Genomic DNA, 16525 nt, shown 5'->3' with positions numbered 1-16525 from the left:
TTTTTTTTTTTTTTTTTTGCGGTACGCGGGCCTCTCACTGTTGTGACCTCTCCCGTTGCGGAGCACAGGCTCCGGACGCGCAGGCTCAGCGGCCATGGCTCACGGGCTCAGCCACTCCGCGGCATGTGGGATCTTCCCGGACCGGGGCACGAACCCACGTCCCCTGCATCGGCAGGCGGACTCTCAACCACTGTGCCAGCAGGGAAGCCCCGTAAAATTAATATTTAAGTGTACTTACCTAGGGAGTGTGGATTAAGTGAATTCGAGTAGTTTTCTATTTCTGGGATTTGTTTTGTGAATCCTTTAGAACAGGTGCCTTAGATAGCTCACCCCTGTCTCAGGACACTAAACATGTTGCCACCTGGAATTAGAGATTGGTTAGTAGTTGGAATTGACTGTGACTCCTTAGATTTGTCTGCCAGTTGCATTTTATTTGGGGTTGAGCACGAGGCGGAGAGAGTATAGCAGTTCTATTTCCCAAAGCCTTCTGATTGTAATATTTTTTAAACTGTTTATTTAAAAAATTTCAAACAGAAGTAGAAAGAATCAGATGATGGACCCTGATGTGCCCATCCCCCAGCCTCCACAGTGCTCAACTCACAGCCAGTCTTGTGTCTGTTCTTCTGCCTGCTTCCTTCCCTCTGGATTGTTTTGGAACAAATCCCAGATATTGTGTCATTTTATCCACGGTTGTACTTTCTTTTAATAAGACGACTTTAAATGAATTTTTTAATGCCAACAAAAAAAATAAAAGCTTGAAAAAAAAGAAAAGTGTCACATCTCCTGCTGGGTGTCTTTGTTGTGTTTCTCCTTCCGAATATGTTGATATTCTCCTTGGTACCTTCTACCTTTGCAGTGCAAGCCAGCAGTAAGCCGAAGCAGGTCTTCCAGTTTAAGTCTTACAGTTGAAAGTGCTTTAGAAAGCTTTGATTTTCTGAACACCTCTGATTTTGACGAGGAGGAGGAGGATGGTGATGAGGTTTGTAACATTGGAGGAGGTGCTGACTCAGTATTTTCAGACACTGAGACTGAGAAAAATAGGTAAGTCTGAAGTTAGCGTCTGCTTCTATTTCTACTGTCATAGCTGGTACAGCAGTTCTTTGTAGCTACCAGACGGGACCTGATACACATCTCCAGGAAGATAAAACCCCCTATACATGAATTGGCTTACAGTTCCTTTTCATTGTTAAGTACAACTTTTAAATATCATTCACCTCTTTTGGTGTTGTTTAAGGAAAATTAAATTGATTTTCTTCCTTATAAATGAAGGGGAGATTTTTGTATGAGTGTGTGTATATTTATGTGTATACACATACATCTTGTAGGTTTCAGTGTCTACAACTTGTCCCCAATGTAATTAATTGCAAATTAAGTAGGTATACCGTGTTTCTGGAGAACTCTTACTGGATCATCAGTTTGGACCTGGTTCTCCTTGCTTTGCATCGTATTTCTAATTTCTTCATTTTGTTAGACTTTGCTTTTCCCACCCCTTATCTCTCCGTTCCTTTTGGCCATTGGGTCTTTGCAGTAGATTAAGCTCATCAGTGCCTATATCAAAGCCAGGTTTAAGCCCCGTGGTCCATGTTTTCCTTAGAGCGTAAGAAGAGATGACTGATAACTGATAACTGCCACTGGATCTGCAGGCCTCCAGCTGGAATGTGGCCTTCTCTAGGATGGGGATGGGACAGAGCAGTGGGAAGGGAGGATAAAGGTGAAATGTTGTCACCTTCTTTCTCCATTGGGCTTTCTTGTACGAAACCACGTGTTTAGAGCTAGAGCCTGGGGTCCATTCTGTAAGCACAGTGAACATACTCAGCTCCATCAATTACTGCAAAAAAAAAAAAAAAAAAAACCACAAACACTTTCCCAATGGAAAGGGTGGGTTTCCATCCATCTTTTCTTTTGACGTGTTATATACACTGATTTTCAAGTTACAACAAGCTATGGCTGTTCAACCTTCGCAGACCTCTCTGTGGGTGGTGTTAATATTTTGGAGTTTTGTTGTTCCTGGAGGGTTTCTTCTGCCAAAGTGAAACGAGGAAAAGAAAAAGTGAGAAATAGAATTTATCCTTTGAGCAAATTGGGGGCATAGCAAAGAAAATTTATGAAATGAATGTCATGTTTACATTATCCTTCTACATTCTACAGTGAGATTTTTCTAACTTAATTGAATTTGTGAAATGCTTCTTAAACCAAACATCTTCCTGTATACTTGTTAGCTTAAGGTATTAGATGATGGATCAAGGTCAGATTAAACTTTTTTTCTTCTTGCTATAAGAAACATTTTAACTTTTTTTTTTTTTTTTTTTTGCGGTATGCGGGCCTCTCACTGTTGTGGCCTCTCCCGTTGCGGAGCACAGGCTCCGGATGCGCGGGCTCAGTGGCCATGGCTCACGGGCCCAGCCACTCCGCAGCATGTGGGATCTTCCCGGACCGGGGCACGAACCCGTGTCCCCTGCACTGGCAAGCAGACTCTCAACCACTGTGCCACCAGGGAAGCCCCAAGAAGCATTTTAAAAACATCATAGCCTTTGTAAATTTTACAGAACATTGCTATTAAATATGTCTAATTTGATCAGTCTTACCGTATGTCATCAGAGGTATTATGGAAAATTGTGGAAATTGTGTGTGTGTTTTAAATATGTGCTGACTACCAGGACACAAGCTGAATGTTTTCCCCTTGGAGGCAAATGTGAATCAGAGTAAGGCATTCAACCCCTCTAAACTCTGGTGCATTATCTTTTTAAATTGTGGAGACTGGGGAGCATGAAACTAGAAGCCAAAAACCGCCTAGCTGTGTGAACGAGGACGCTCTGGTTAACACCTCTGCTGGTCATTCCTTCCATGTGTGAAATGAGACTCTTCCCTCCCCCTTGCCCTCCTGCACAAATTCATATTAAGAATAAAATTAAATAATAGGTGCAACAGATTTATTTTTAAATATAAGTGCCCATCATGATACAACTTTAGACAGTTCAACGGTGGGCTTTACACAAAGCCCGCGAGGCAGAACTAAGCGATACAAATGCCCCTTTTAGCTTTTGTCTGGAGTAGAACATCATGTTTCTTCCTAACAGCTTTCCTTTCTCCTTTTCTTCAAGTCACAATTGATTTAAGGCCAGGAAAAAGCCTTGACTGATTATTTCTTAATGGTATTGCTCTTGGGAAACCACAGGTTCACAGGACAGTTTAATCCCAGAAAATCTGGCAAACCACTCCATCAACAGAGCAGGAAAGTGCCACAGAATGAGGGCACATTTCAAAAGACTTCTTGGTGAGCCAACTTTACAGATGGTTCGTTGTGCTTGAGAAGCAAACAGAGAACTCTGGAAACAGTCTGTTTGCAGGATCTTTTTAATATTAGGCAAATTGGTGACCAGGCTCAGTTATAAAATAGTTTTTGAAAGGTATCTCTATTTTTCAAGATAGGCGAGTGCAAGACTCTTTTCAGTGGGTGCTGTGATTGAGTTGACCTGTGATTTCCATGCAGAAAGAACCAGCTAACATTTCGCTCACCTTCCTGCTTCAACAGTTACAGATCAGTACACCCGGAAGCCAGGGGGCACCTCAGCGAAGCCCTGACTGAGGACACGGGAGTCGGGACTAGTGTGGCAGGAAGCCCTCTCCCACTGACCACGGGAAATGAAAGCCTGGACCTCAGCATCATCAAGCACCTCCAGTACTGCACCCAACTCGTCCAGGTAGGACTGGTGACGGCACTGGGTTTTTAGAGCCCAGGTTTTTGATGCACCAAGAATGGATGTGTGCTTCCTTTTTTGCATTTTCCCAGGAAAATGAGAACTCAGGAATAAGAGAACCATCCTGCTTTGATTTGACCCAACTCAGAAACTCTGAAAGGCATGGCCATGCTCCCTCAACCCTGAGTTTTCTATCTTAAAACCTAGATCTCCAGACTTTAACAGGTAGTAGGTGACATATAATGTGCTCTTGCTTTCAAATCATTTGATAATAGGTGAGAGTAGTGTGATTTTTTAATTTTAGATAAGGAATTTGCATTCCGCCATCTACAAAAGGACTTTGAAAGCCAGTATTATTGAACATATGTTAATATGAACCCATCACACGAACTAGTTTTCTACCACCTGGACAGCTAAAGGCAAAATGCTCCAGAACATAACCACAGTTTCGCAGATCTTGAATAAGTACTTATTAGCAACAAGAAAGAACATTTTACAGGTATTATCCTCCTCACCAGTTCGCTTTCATTCTGCGACACCCTGGGGCTCACTTTTCTTCTCATTTCAGGCTGTTTATCACTTAAGATTTTGCCACAGCAGAGCAACTATTCTGCCATTCTTTTGTTGCAGGGAGAGTTTCCGCTGTCTTGAACAAACCATTTTCCCCCAAATAGCTATCGGTACTTGAATGCTTCCTCCTCACCTGGTGGCTTGTCTTCTCCCAATCTTGTTCTTCTCCCACTTGCTTGGATGTGTGGGGAACAGGAAAAGAATGTGAAAGCAAATGTATAATGGTTTCCGGGGGGATGGGCCAGGCCAGAAGAGGAGGAATTGTGCTTTTAAGAGCAAATGGCCAACTGGGAGACCAGAGGCAGGGTGAGGAGGAAGGACCCCAGGGAGGCCAGGAGTGGGTTAATGTTGCTTTTTTAGTAACACACTTGTGATGAGATGTAGAAGAATCTGCTTCTCCTCCACGAATGTAGACCCTCAAAGCAGCCTCAGACACCTCACGTGCTCTGGGAAACTGGTTGGCAGTTATGACTCTTGCACTAGGTTGGCCAACACCCCAGGAGCTCTCTTCTGTTGAGCGTTGAATTTACAAGCCAGGTGCTGACAACCAATCTGGCAGAAGGTGCAATTTTTTTTTTTTCTGACCAAAATGGACAAGGATTGTCGTTGACTTATAGTTATCCTCTATTCATCAAGCACTGGAATGAGATGGTTTTCACAGCTCTTTGTCCTTGGTGAGGCCGAGACAGTGCTGAGCAAACTCCCCGTTCATCTTTTAGGCGTAAAGTCATTACTTTGTGAGGCATGGGAGAATTCTCTTCCATGAAGGGATGGATGTTTTCTCTCAAAGAATAATTGGCATGCAGTAGTCAGTGCAGTGTTTCTCTCGATAGTAAGGCCTTGGTTATAACACTTCAACTCTTCTGTGGAGAAAATCAACACTAGAAAAACAAGAGGGGAGTTCCTCTCTACATGGTACATGAGATACTGCCCAATCCATGAATCGTTTAGTAAAGCCAATTAGATCTTTAAAATTTAAAAAAAGGAAAAGAATTTGTAGAGACGTGGATGGACCTAGAGATGGTCATACAGAGTGAAGTAAGTCAGAAAGAGAAAAATAAATATTGTATATTAACGCCTACATGTGGAATCCAGAAAAACGGTACAGATGAACCGGTTTGCAAGGCAGAACTAGAGACACAGATGTAGAGAACAAACGTATGGACACCAAGTGGGGAAAGGAGGGGTGGGATGAATTAGGAGATTGGGAATGACATATATACACTAACATGTATAAAATAGATAACTAATGAGAACTTGCTGTATAGCACAGGGAACTCCACTGTACAGTAGAAACAAACACAACATTGTAAAACAACTATACCCCAATAAAAATAAATAAAGAAAGAAAAACAAAAGAAAAATAAAAGAGGTAGACATAAAGATATAGAATAAAAGAGTAAGGGTTAGAAGCTTGATTTCTAATTCACACCCGCTCCTGAATCAGTGAGTTTACTTATTCATTTGGTATATAATTGCAAAGAGATAAAAATGGGCAGTCCATAAAAATCATAATAGCTATAATTATGTTTAAAATAAAGCTGTTATTTTCTACCGTATTTATTTACATGAAAGGCATTAGTACATAATTGCTGAGCTTGACTTTTGAATTCGAAAAATTCTCTTTGCCTTAGAGTCCAAATGCTTTAGACCATACAGAATGGTGGTACAGGTCTGCATCCTGCAGCCATGCCTACCAAGTGAAGGGGACAGGTTTCTGAGAGACACAGAAAGGACTAGAACCTTCAGGCATCGACTGACTTCTGTCCTTTCCCCTCTCAAGCCCTTCCTTATTCTTGTGATCTGCACACAAGTGAAATCACTTGCTATTTATGTGCCCTTGAGCACGTTACTTGACCTCTCTGTGCCTCAGTTTCCTCATCAGTAAAATGGAAAATCAAAAGTTCCCACCTCATTGGATTGTTGTGCAAAATAACACAAACTAATACATGTATAAGGCTCAGACCAGTGCCTGGTACATAGTAAGAACTTGTTAACTGTAGTGAGATAGCTTTGATTGTAGTTAGAATTATTCTACAACACGCTCTTAATTTTCAGCTTGAAGACAAGGAAATAAATCAGGCTGTGAAAAATTACTACGCTTGTAAAAAAAAAAATCTTTTTTCTGTTTCCATACCGGAGGGCAACCTAAATATGCCCTTCAAGTTTCAGAGAGGAGTTTTAGATTGACAGTACATACAAGAAAGGTAACTTTATAATAACCTTGCAACCCTACTACTGAGAAAATTCAGGAATTTACACAGGCATGAAAAAAGTTGAAAGCAACAAAAGCATGTCTGATTTCAGCAGATGTTGTAACCGGCCTGGAATGAGGAACATTTTCAAACTGGAAGAGAAACGTGTATGAGTTTAACATCCCCACATGGGCTTCCCTGGTGGCGCAGTGGTTGAGAGTCCGCCTGCCGATGCAGGGGACACGGGTTCGTGCTCCGGTCCGGGAAGATCCCACATGCCGCGGAGCGGCTGGGCCCGTGAGCCATGGCTGCTGAGCCTGCGCGTCCGGAGCCTGTGCTCCGCAACGGGAGAGGCCGCAACAGTGAGAGGCCCGCGTACCGCAAAAACAAAACAAAACATCCCCACTTCATTCAGAAGGACAAGGTTGAGTGGGGAAAGCTCTGTTGACAACAACGTAATTGACACAGTGGTTTTGTTTGTTTTATCAGCAAATTGTTTTCTCAAGCAAAACCCCATTTGTGGCCAGAAACCTCTTAGAGAAGCTTTCTAGGCAAATCCAAGTGATGGAGAAGCTCTCAGCCGTCAGTGACGAGAACATAGGAAGCATCAGTTCTGTCATCGAAGGTGAGCACCTGCAGTTACGCTGCCATTCTTGTAAATGTTGACCCCACGAGCCCCCTCCCCTGCCTGCATCTATTCATGGCTTTGTTAGGATGGCAGAGAAGCGCTCTTGGGCTGTAGAGGAAGGTCTCCACACGAGTGTGGTCGTAATTAACACCATGCTTCAGCCTTCGGAGTCAAAGCAGCAGACGCCTAGCTTTTTCTAGCGGGGCCTCCACCCCCAGGAGGCAGACGCTAGTGTATACACAGAACCACCTCTCAGGCAGTTTCACAGACTTGTTCTCCTGGTGTGGTTCCATTTGGGACAGGTAATCAGGATTGTGCTTGCACCACAGAGCTGGCTGAGACAGCTCCCATAGTGGTTGACTGTCAAGGCAACGTGCTCTCAAACCCTACTGGGAAAGGTAGAAGAACGAGCAGTCAAAGGCCTTCAGGAGCGTCCCTGGTTCAGAGAGCTTTAGGTAGAGAACTTGACCCAGGAAAGATGCCTTTGAATCTGTGTGGTCTGGCTACAGGGCTGTTTCCTAAAGGCAAGAATCTGTATCGTTTTTCACATCAGATAGTCTGTGGAAATAGTGGAAAACTAGGATCTCCTGGATGATCTCCGATTAAGCTTAAAACACCTTGTAGGTTCTTTCTATACATTTCTGCCTTCTGCTTCTGGTCCTCCCAGGAGCAGGTGACCTTGGCAGGTCTCTGAGAGATGTGAAAAGGGGCAGGACATTCAGACTCCTGTCCGTTCCTCCCCCAGGCCCCTCTGCATGATCACAGCCACATGAGTGAAATGCTGACCGTGGCATATGGCTCTTCAATCATTTCAGTCAGAGAGCCGCCTGGGCAGGGTGAAGAAACTCCTTCAGTCATCCTCTGCTCTCTTGCACCCCCTGCAGAAAAGTCTCCTGAGGTTTGAGTCTCTGATCCTGTACATTTTTTGCTGTTAAGTTATAGGAGATGAGATGATTGGACCTTCTCCCAAGGGTAGACCTGCTATTTTCTATCACCTAAAGCAAACAGCTTTGCTTTTGCTGCATTTCCTTTGCTGCCCAGGCTGGATGAGATCCTCATCTCAACTTCTTTGCCCTCGGCACACCTGCCAACGACAGAGGAATCCTGTAGTTCTGATTAAAAAACAGTCTTTAAAAAAAAAAGGAAGGCCCTTGGTGATGCCTTCCCCATCCTGACCCAGGTCCATCTCTTCATCTATTTCATTCAAAACATGTATCATGGGATGGGGTGTTGCTCTTCTATTCCAGCCATACCGGAATTTCACAAAAAGCTGTCTTTGCTGTCATTCTGGACCAAGTGCTGCAGCCCGGCTGGGGTCTACCACAGCTCAGCGGACAGAGTGATTAAGCAGCTAGAAGCCAGCTTTGCCAGAACTGTCAACAGAGACTATCCCGGACTTGCAGACCCAGGTACAGGGCAGCAGGAGCAAGGGAAACATTTCTGTCGTTTGTTTTGAGAGTGAGAGCTAGAGAGGTGCCCTCAACACTTTCCCCACAGCTAGCCCTGAGAAAGGGCTTACCCTCCAGAGAAAACATCATCTACTTAGTAAAATCGAAGAAAAGAAAGGCACTGAACATGTTTTCATTCTGAATATCAGCAGTGACTTTGAAAAGGACTATATGTCTGTGTTGCTATTGAAGTATGTATCCTTTTTTCATTAAAATGTCAGCAATACAGGAGTGTCAAATGGTATAACCACTTGGGAAAAACTGTTCGGCAGTGTCTATGAAAACTAAATATGTATACTCCTACCCTGTGATCCAGCAATTCCACTCCTAAACGTGTCAAGAGAAATACATGCTTATGCTCATTTTTTAATAGCTTTATTCACAAGAGCCAGAAATTAGAAACAAGTCAAATGCCCATCAACAAGAACATGGATACATTGTAATATAGTCATGCAATAGGGTATTACATAGCAGTTTTCAAAAAGAATAAATTACTGCTACAAGCAACAATTTGGATGAATCTCACAGATATTTTTTGAGCAAAAGGAGCTAGATACAAAAAATCCATACTATATAGTTCTATTTATATGAAGTTCAAGAACAGATAAAGCTAATATATTGATAGAAGTTCGATTATTAGTTGCCCATGGTGGGGATAGGTGGGTAACTATAGACTGGAAAGGGTCACAAGAAAACCTAATGGAGTCCTAGCAGTGTTCTGTATCTTGATCCAGATGACAAGCTATACAGGTGTATAGACATGCAAAAATCGTCCAGCTGTACACTGATTTCACTTCACAGACTTCACTCTGTCATGTACCACAATAGAAAGATGAATGAGTGAATGAATGAATGAATGATTGATCATGTTTCTTAAAAGCTGCTCCGTATCTTCCCCTTCCAAATAGTGTTTCGCACACTGGTGTCCCAGATCCTGGACCGGGCCGAGCCCCTGCTTACCTCCAGCCTCTCCTCCGAAGTCATCACTGTCTTCCAGTATTACAGTTACTTTACGAGCCACGGTGTGAGTGACCTAGAGAGTTATCTGAACCAGCTGGCCAAGCAAGGTGGGACACATTCTTTGGTCACACTGTGTGGGGCTCAGTTTGGAATGATCCCTGGTCTTTCTAGTCATAGTTTTTAGTGGTGGTAATTTTTTTTTCCCCAGGTCAACAGCTGGGCTAAGGTTCGCCTTTTAAATGACTTCTAGACCTTTCACATTAGTAAGCCCCTTGGCAACGAACCAGGGATTTGCTAAGCATATCCCAGTCATCCAGCAGGGGTGTGCCATTAACAGGAAGCTGGTAAATGATTTCAGACTGCTGTAATTTCTTTCCCGCATTAATGTATTTGCCACTTGTGGGATCAAGCCCGCAGGCAGTGCTATTTTATGTTGCCCTTTTTGGTGGCGCTTTCATAATACTAAGCAGAAGTGAGGTTCAGAAGAAGACCAGTGGGGTGACAGATTGGGAAGGGAAAGGAGGAGAAGGGGAAAAACCACATCTAAGGCTTCAAATCCAGGGATTGAAGAGAACAGGCAACCAACGCAGGGGTGCGGCAGTGAAGCTCCTTATTGCCTTCTCATGTGGCCCTTCGAACATAAGAAATAAAATCAGTATCTGCAGTGAGTGAAAACCTCTGGGAGTGGAGCCAGGCAGTAAGGAGCTGGTTTCTGGCTCCCAGGTTTGTGCTCTATTTCTCCACCCACGCTTGACAATGGGGCAATGGAGGGGGTGGGGAGGGGAGGGAGTGAGGTGTGTTCTTGGGAGTAGACAGGTTGGCACAGCGCTAGTGGCAGAAACACTTTTGACCCTGACCCAAACCGAGGCTCAGCCCTTCTCTTTCTAGAACATTAAACCCTGCGGCACCATGTTCAGCACGGTGATTGGCATCACAGGGAGAAGAAGAAAATCTTCCTCCACCCAGGGCCACTCCAGCCTGAGCACGGGAGTCTGTGCTTAGGTCCCACTCCCCAGCCCCGAATAGCCATGCTAGTCCAGAGTGCCAGAGAGGGCAAGCCTGGGCAGGAGACGCCTCTGATGGAAACTGAATAATATAGAAATTTACTCAGAAAATTGATTTTTTTTTTTTTTTTTAGAAAATCGATTTAGATTGTGACAAATTTAGAATCAAGAAATGAAGAGCATAGGGCTTCCCTGGTGGCGCACTGGTTGAGAGTCCACCTGCCAATGCAGGGGACACGGGTTCGTGCCCCGGAAGATCCCTCATGCCGCGGAGCAGCTGGGCCCGTGAGCCGTGGCCGCTGAGCCTGCGCGTCCGGAGCCTGTGCTCCGCGGCGGGAGGGGCCGCAGCGGTGAGAGGCCCCTGTACCACAAACAAACAAACAAAGAAATGAAGAGCATAACAAAGTGAGACCCTGGGGTCCTAAAACCGCATCCCCTTCCTCCTGTTACACAGCCCTGGAGAATGACCATGGGAAGAACTCTAAGCCTTTACTTATCTTTTTTTCCCCTTTCTTTATACAAAGAAAAGCCGTTCATTATACAAAAAAAAAAAAAAAAATTTTAGAAAACATGGAGAAGTATGAAGGAAGAGATTCAAGTCACCTATTCTCCTATTTTTAAAATATAACGTGTTTTTCAGTTGATTGTACGCTGGTTTTAAATTTCAAAATTGTGATTACTCATTATAGAATATTATATCCTGGTTTTTTAATTTGACATTATATCCCATGTTATTAATTCTTTGAAACATTTTTTAGTTTTATAATATCCCTGCATTTAGATGCATACTAATATATTTGATTATTGTTGAATGTTTAGGTTGTTTCCTGTTACTTATTTAGCTGTTATACATAACCTTATCTGGAGACTTTTTACTAGAGTGTTTATTTATAAAACAGTGAAGTTACCAGAACAACCACAACAGGAGAAATGGGAAATTAAAGCAAAAAAATCTTAATCATTCACAAATTTGTTCATGTGTAGAGGATGTGGCTCTATCAATGGAATGTGAATTTTGTTATATTTTCCCATCTGCACGGACCAGATACACTCTTATCCTAATGCTTTTGTGGCTAATGGATGCCCATGCTGGATATCTAGTTAAGGATTAGAGTACATAGAGCATGGTCAATTTGTCCAAATGGAACTCAGAATCCTATTTTTTATCATATTGTCCCCATATTCCAACCAACTGGATTTTTCCAGCAGGGTCCAGTTTCCTGAGTGCAGACAGAGAGAAGGCTGAGTAAGGGGTCACTCAGGGTCAGGGTTTTGCCAGGCAAGTATGACTGAAATACAGGGGGCTGGGGACTTCCCTGGTGGTCCAGTGGTTAAGACTTCACCTTCCAGTTGCAGGGGGTACGGGTTCGATCCCTGGTTGGGGAGCTGAGATCCCACATGCCTCACAGCCAAAAAACCAAAGCATAAAACAGAAGCAATATTGTAACAAATTCAATGAAGACTTTAAAAATAAAAAGACAGTAAAAAAAGATCACTGTAGAAACTGTTTACTTGTATTTTCTTCACTGTTATTTTTACATGTGACTGTTTAATTCATCTCTAAGTTATTATAGTAGCCATTATGAGGTAGAAATCCACTTTTACTTTTTTCTCATATGTTTCATTTGCCTTGATATAGCTATTTGAATAATCTGTCCTTTTCTCACTAATTGGAAACATCGCCTTTCTAATATGCTAATTTTCATATATCCTTGGGTCTGTTATTATGTACATCCTTGAGTCTTATTTATATCTTTAATGAACATGTTCCTTTACTGTCAGAAGGTGACCTCTGTTTTCTTCTCACTCTCCAGTTTCCATGGTTCAGACTCTGCAGTCACTGAGAGATGAAAAACTGCTACAGGTCATGAGTGACCTTGCACCCAGCAGCCTCCTGGCCCAGCAGGAAATACTCAGGACTCTGGCTCTGCTCTTAACCGGGGATGACAGTGGAGTTAGTGAAGCTGTGATGCTTTACTTGGCAGCAGCCTCCAGAAACGAGCATTTCAGGGAAAAGGTAGGGCATGAAATGATGGACATCGAGGCAGAAGCTTGTTTAACTTTATGCCATTTACTATTAATAGTTTGTCATCTTTTCCTTTATAAAAATAATTTTCTTTCACTTATTAATAATATATATTCTGTAACATGATTTAAACTACAAAAATATACTGAAAATAGTTAAGTACCTGTAGGTCCAGCCCCCAGAGAAAACTGTTAATAACTTAGTGTACATTCCTTCAGCTTTTTTCTATTTTATCCATGCTAACATGGATAATTATTTTTTTCTTAAACGAGATCACACTATTCTGTTGTGCGACTGATTTTTTAAACGTAATATATCGTGGTTGTTTTCTTTCCATGGCAGAACGTATCGATCTACTTCATTCTATTTGATGGATAAATGGCATCTCAGTATATGAATAACCCATTATTTTCTTATTCTGTATTGATGAGCATTTGTGTAGTTTCCAACTCTGAAAAATATTATGATGAACATACGTATGTATGTTCACGCACATGCATTTCTCATGAGTAGTTTGGGGTTAAGTCATCAAATTACTGGGTCAAACAGCTAGAATATTTTTAATTTGAAAAGCCATCACTCTTGATGCTAGGGAAGAGACAATTTACCTCTCTTGGCTTTAATTCAACAGTCATCCAGGTATAATAAACACCTGCAATTCAAGCACATTGGGGCCCAGTACAAGCAAGGGCCTCGGTCCTCTGGGAGCCCTTTACAACTTGAACAGTCATTCTAAAAATCAATTCATGTCAACCTTCAGATCAGCTCAAGAAAATCAAACTTGGTCCTTCTTGTCCTTGGGGAGGTCGATGTTGAACTCTGAGAAGAGTTTGCTTAACTTTTCTAAGGCATTACATAAGCTAGCATGTAGTGACATGTACTCACAGGAAGATATTCCATTCTAATGCCATTTTGGCCCAAGAGCATGAACTTCATATTGTTCTTTCCTACAAAGTTCTGATCTTTTGGTAGAATTTGCTCAAAACTCTCTTCTATGGGCCGAATGCCATCACCCCCACTGAAAGAGCAAGACACGAGAGGCCATGTATTATGTGATTCCAGTCATAGAATAGAAGGCATGATGAATTGAGTAAAGAGACAGCTCTTTTAATAAACATGAATTTTAATGGATTTTTTTGTTGTTGTTCTGAAGGTAGTGCAAAATGTCTTGTTTTATCTGTAGCTTATCTCAGGGAGTAAAAATGATATATACACCTAAAACTACAAACAAATCGAAGTGTCTTCACAGCGTCCTTTCTTCTTTTTCAGGCCCTGCTCTATTACTGTGAAGCCCTAACAAAGACTGACCTCTGGCTCCAGAAGGGAGCTTGCTTGGCCCTGAAAAGCCTGAAGGTAAGGTTCAGCCTCAGAGCCCCTGGCAGGTCAGCTTTGAGCTGACTTTGGCTTTGAGACTAAGCCAGGTGCATAGAACAGCTTTCTTGCTGTATTTGGAAGTACCTGCTTTAGCAGCATTTCTCCTCTCCTTTATACTGTATATTAGTTCGCGAGTCCTTTTTGCCTTTTTCTTTAACTGAAGCAGAGTTGATTTACAATGTTGTGTCAATCTCTGCTGTACAGCAAAGTGACTCAGTTTTATACACATAGACATTCTTTTTAAAATATTCTTTTCCATTATGGTTTATCCCAGGAGATTGGATATAGTTCCCTGGGCTATACAGTAGGACCTTGTTGTTTATCCATTCTAAATGTAATAGTTTGCATCTACCAACCCCAAATTTAGTACCTAAATGTAACTTAGTTTTGTTAAAGTCGATACGTTTCAGAAAACAATTCCATTTCTCAATAGCCCACAGGAATCAGTTTGCCTGTTAGAAAAGTATCTTCCATCCCAAAAAAGAGATGACATGCTGATTTCATCAGTTTTTCTCATGTACAAAAAAATAGCAGGGACAAATAAAATTGGCAAAGAAGTATTAAAATCCAGTGTGCCAATAAACTCCCAAATCCCTCCTGGAGAACTCTTTTTTACTAGGCAGCTCATCAATCTTAATTGTGTCAGAGGGAGGTGTAAATGAAAACAGGGCTGAGAATTGCCAACATTAAAGAGCTTGCCTTTCAGTAGTCAAGATTTAATGTTTGACCGACCTTAATCACAAAATATAAGATTAATCATCCTTGAGAAAAGAATGAAAAGGCCACACCTTAAAATTTGCTGAACTCTTGGGTTGGTGCAAGGACCTGCAGGCCTGATGGAACATGAAGGAAGGGATTAACACCTCAAAAGAAAAAGTTAATGACCTGTGAAGAAAAACAGCTCTGGGAAAATTTGCCTTCCTTGTTACTTGGTCAAAAAATTACCTTGAGGTGGCCAAAAAAAGCACACAGTGGTTGCTGTGTATTTGGGTGCTCTCCTGATACACAGTGGCAGGTCGGTGATGATAGCTCTGATATAGAGTTAACATAAATTAAGACATGAGGATAAGTGATCTGCACCAGTTTTTGTGGATTTACGTGCTATGAAGCTTACCATAAAAGCTACAGTTTTAGGACTTCCCTGGTGGCCCAGTGGTTAAGAATCAGCCTGCCAATCCAGGGGACACGGGTTCGAGCCCTGGTCCGGGAGGATCCCACATGCCGCAGAGCAACTAAGCCTGTGCGCCACAACTACTGAGCCCACGTGCCACAACTACTGAGCCCACGCACCTAGAGCCCATGCACCTCAACAAGAGAAACCACCACAATGAGAAGCCCACGCATCTCAACGAAGAGCAGCCCCCACTCACCGCAACCAGAGAAAGCCCGTGCATAGTAACAAAGACCCAATGCAGCCATAAATAAATAAATAAATAAATAAATAAATAAATAAATAATTTTTAAAAGCTACAGTTTTAAAGTCTAGCTTATCCAGAGTCTGGGAGCACCAATTCCTCTCCTTTACCTTTTTCTCCTAGAGGATAGGATCCTTTGTGCTGACTAAAAGACCTCTTTCTAAACCATCTGCAGCCCCCCAGCTCCTGAAAGGGGCTCCATGCAGCATGATGTGAAAAACAGTGCAGACTCAACCAATCAACTCTTGTTAACTTGTCAGGGAAAAAAATTTTTTTTAATTAATGATGGCAAACAACTGACATTTTTCTTTCCTATTATCGAAATAAAAACAAGCTTGAGAGGTCAAGGTCCTCAAATCCAGTGGCCCTCCAATTTTAGGTTCCCCATCTGTCTTACTGGGCTAAAATAACCCATAGTCTACCCATGCAGCTACCATTTCATAAGCCTACCTTTCTTCCAGAAAAGAAAACTGTAATTTGTTACCCAATATCGACTCCTCAAAATGACAGGAAGAGCATTTTATTTCATAGCAGGCTCTCTTTCGGCTACCTGCCTTCAATACTGGTGTTTGTAGAGACACCTGCTGGGCCCTCTTCTCCCTTTATGAGTCGTCCCTGGGGAAACATCAACTCCTACGTTTTCCATCATCATCTCTATGCTAATAATTCCTCGTATTTCCAGTCTAGGTCTTCCCTTCCCATCTCTGATCAGCTTGCTCTTAGGTATCTCCCCTAGGAAGTCACCTCAAACTCCACCCATCTCACCCCCACCTCTAGTCTCTGGTGTCTTAGTGGATTGTACAACCGTCTCTCAGTAGCTCAGGCCAGAAACCTAGGAGCCATCAGTGACCCCGCCCTTCCCCCCACTCTTTATCCTCACTCTATTCACCTGGATTCGAGCTACCTTCCCACTCGTCTCTGCCTCCCTGCAGTCCGTCCTCTCCACTGCAGTTAGAAAGCTCAGAATAAAAGACAACTCCTTCTTAAAACTCTTACATGGCTTTCCATGATCTTAGAATGATGTCCAAAATCTTTAATGTGGCTTATAAGCCTCCCATCGATTTGGACCCTGTAACAAGCTATTCCCCTTACCTAGAATGTATTTCCTTCTCCACACCCCCAAACACTACACATACACACATACACACACACACACACATACACACACACACACACACACACACACACACACACACACACACACACA

The 16525-nt window shown here is 42.6% G+C and overlaps 1 protein-coding gene across 9 annotated transcripts in view; it reads left to right on the top strand.

The window, feature by feature from the left end:
• Window positions 1-16525, top strand: part of RIPOR2 (RHO family interacting cell polarization regulator 2) — a 212127-nt gene that overhangs the window by 189450 nt on the left and 6152 nt on the right. For 8 of the 9 annotated variants that reach the window (XM_029243121.1, XM_029243125.1, XM_029243123.1 and 5 more), the window contains 7 exons: window positions 857-1041; window positions 3533-3701; window positions 6953-7088; window positions 8339-8500; window positions 9448-9606; window positions 12318-12520; window positions 13799-13882. In XM_029243121.1, coding sequence (XP_029098954.1) covers window positions 857-1041; window positions 3533-3701; window positions 6953-7088; window positions 8339-8500; window positions 9448-9606; window positions 12318-12520; window positions 13799-13882 — 1098 coding nt within the window. Of the gene's footprint in view, window positions 1-534; window positions 2088-3532; window positions 3702-6952; window positions 7089-8338; window positions 8501-9447; window positions 9607-12317; window positions 12521-13798; window positions 13883-16525 lie in introns of those variants that run through there. The other variant, XM_029243129.1, reaches the window with a different exon arrangement.

The sequence above is a fragment of the Monodon monoceros genome, unplaced genomic scaffold, assembly GCF_005190385.1.
Source record: "Monodon monoceros isolate NGI ecotype Baffin Bay Population unplaced genomic scaffold, NGI_Narwhal_1 Super_Scaffold_3, whole genome shotgun sequence".
Classification (NCBI taxonomy): Eukaryota; Metazoa; Chordata; class Mammalia; order Artiodactyla; family Monodontidae; genus Monodon; species Monodon monoceros.
This window is presented reverse-complemented; position numbering and strand designations above follow the sequence as displayed.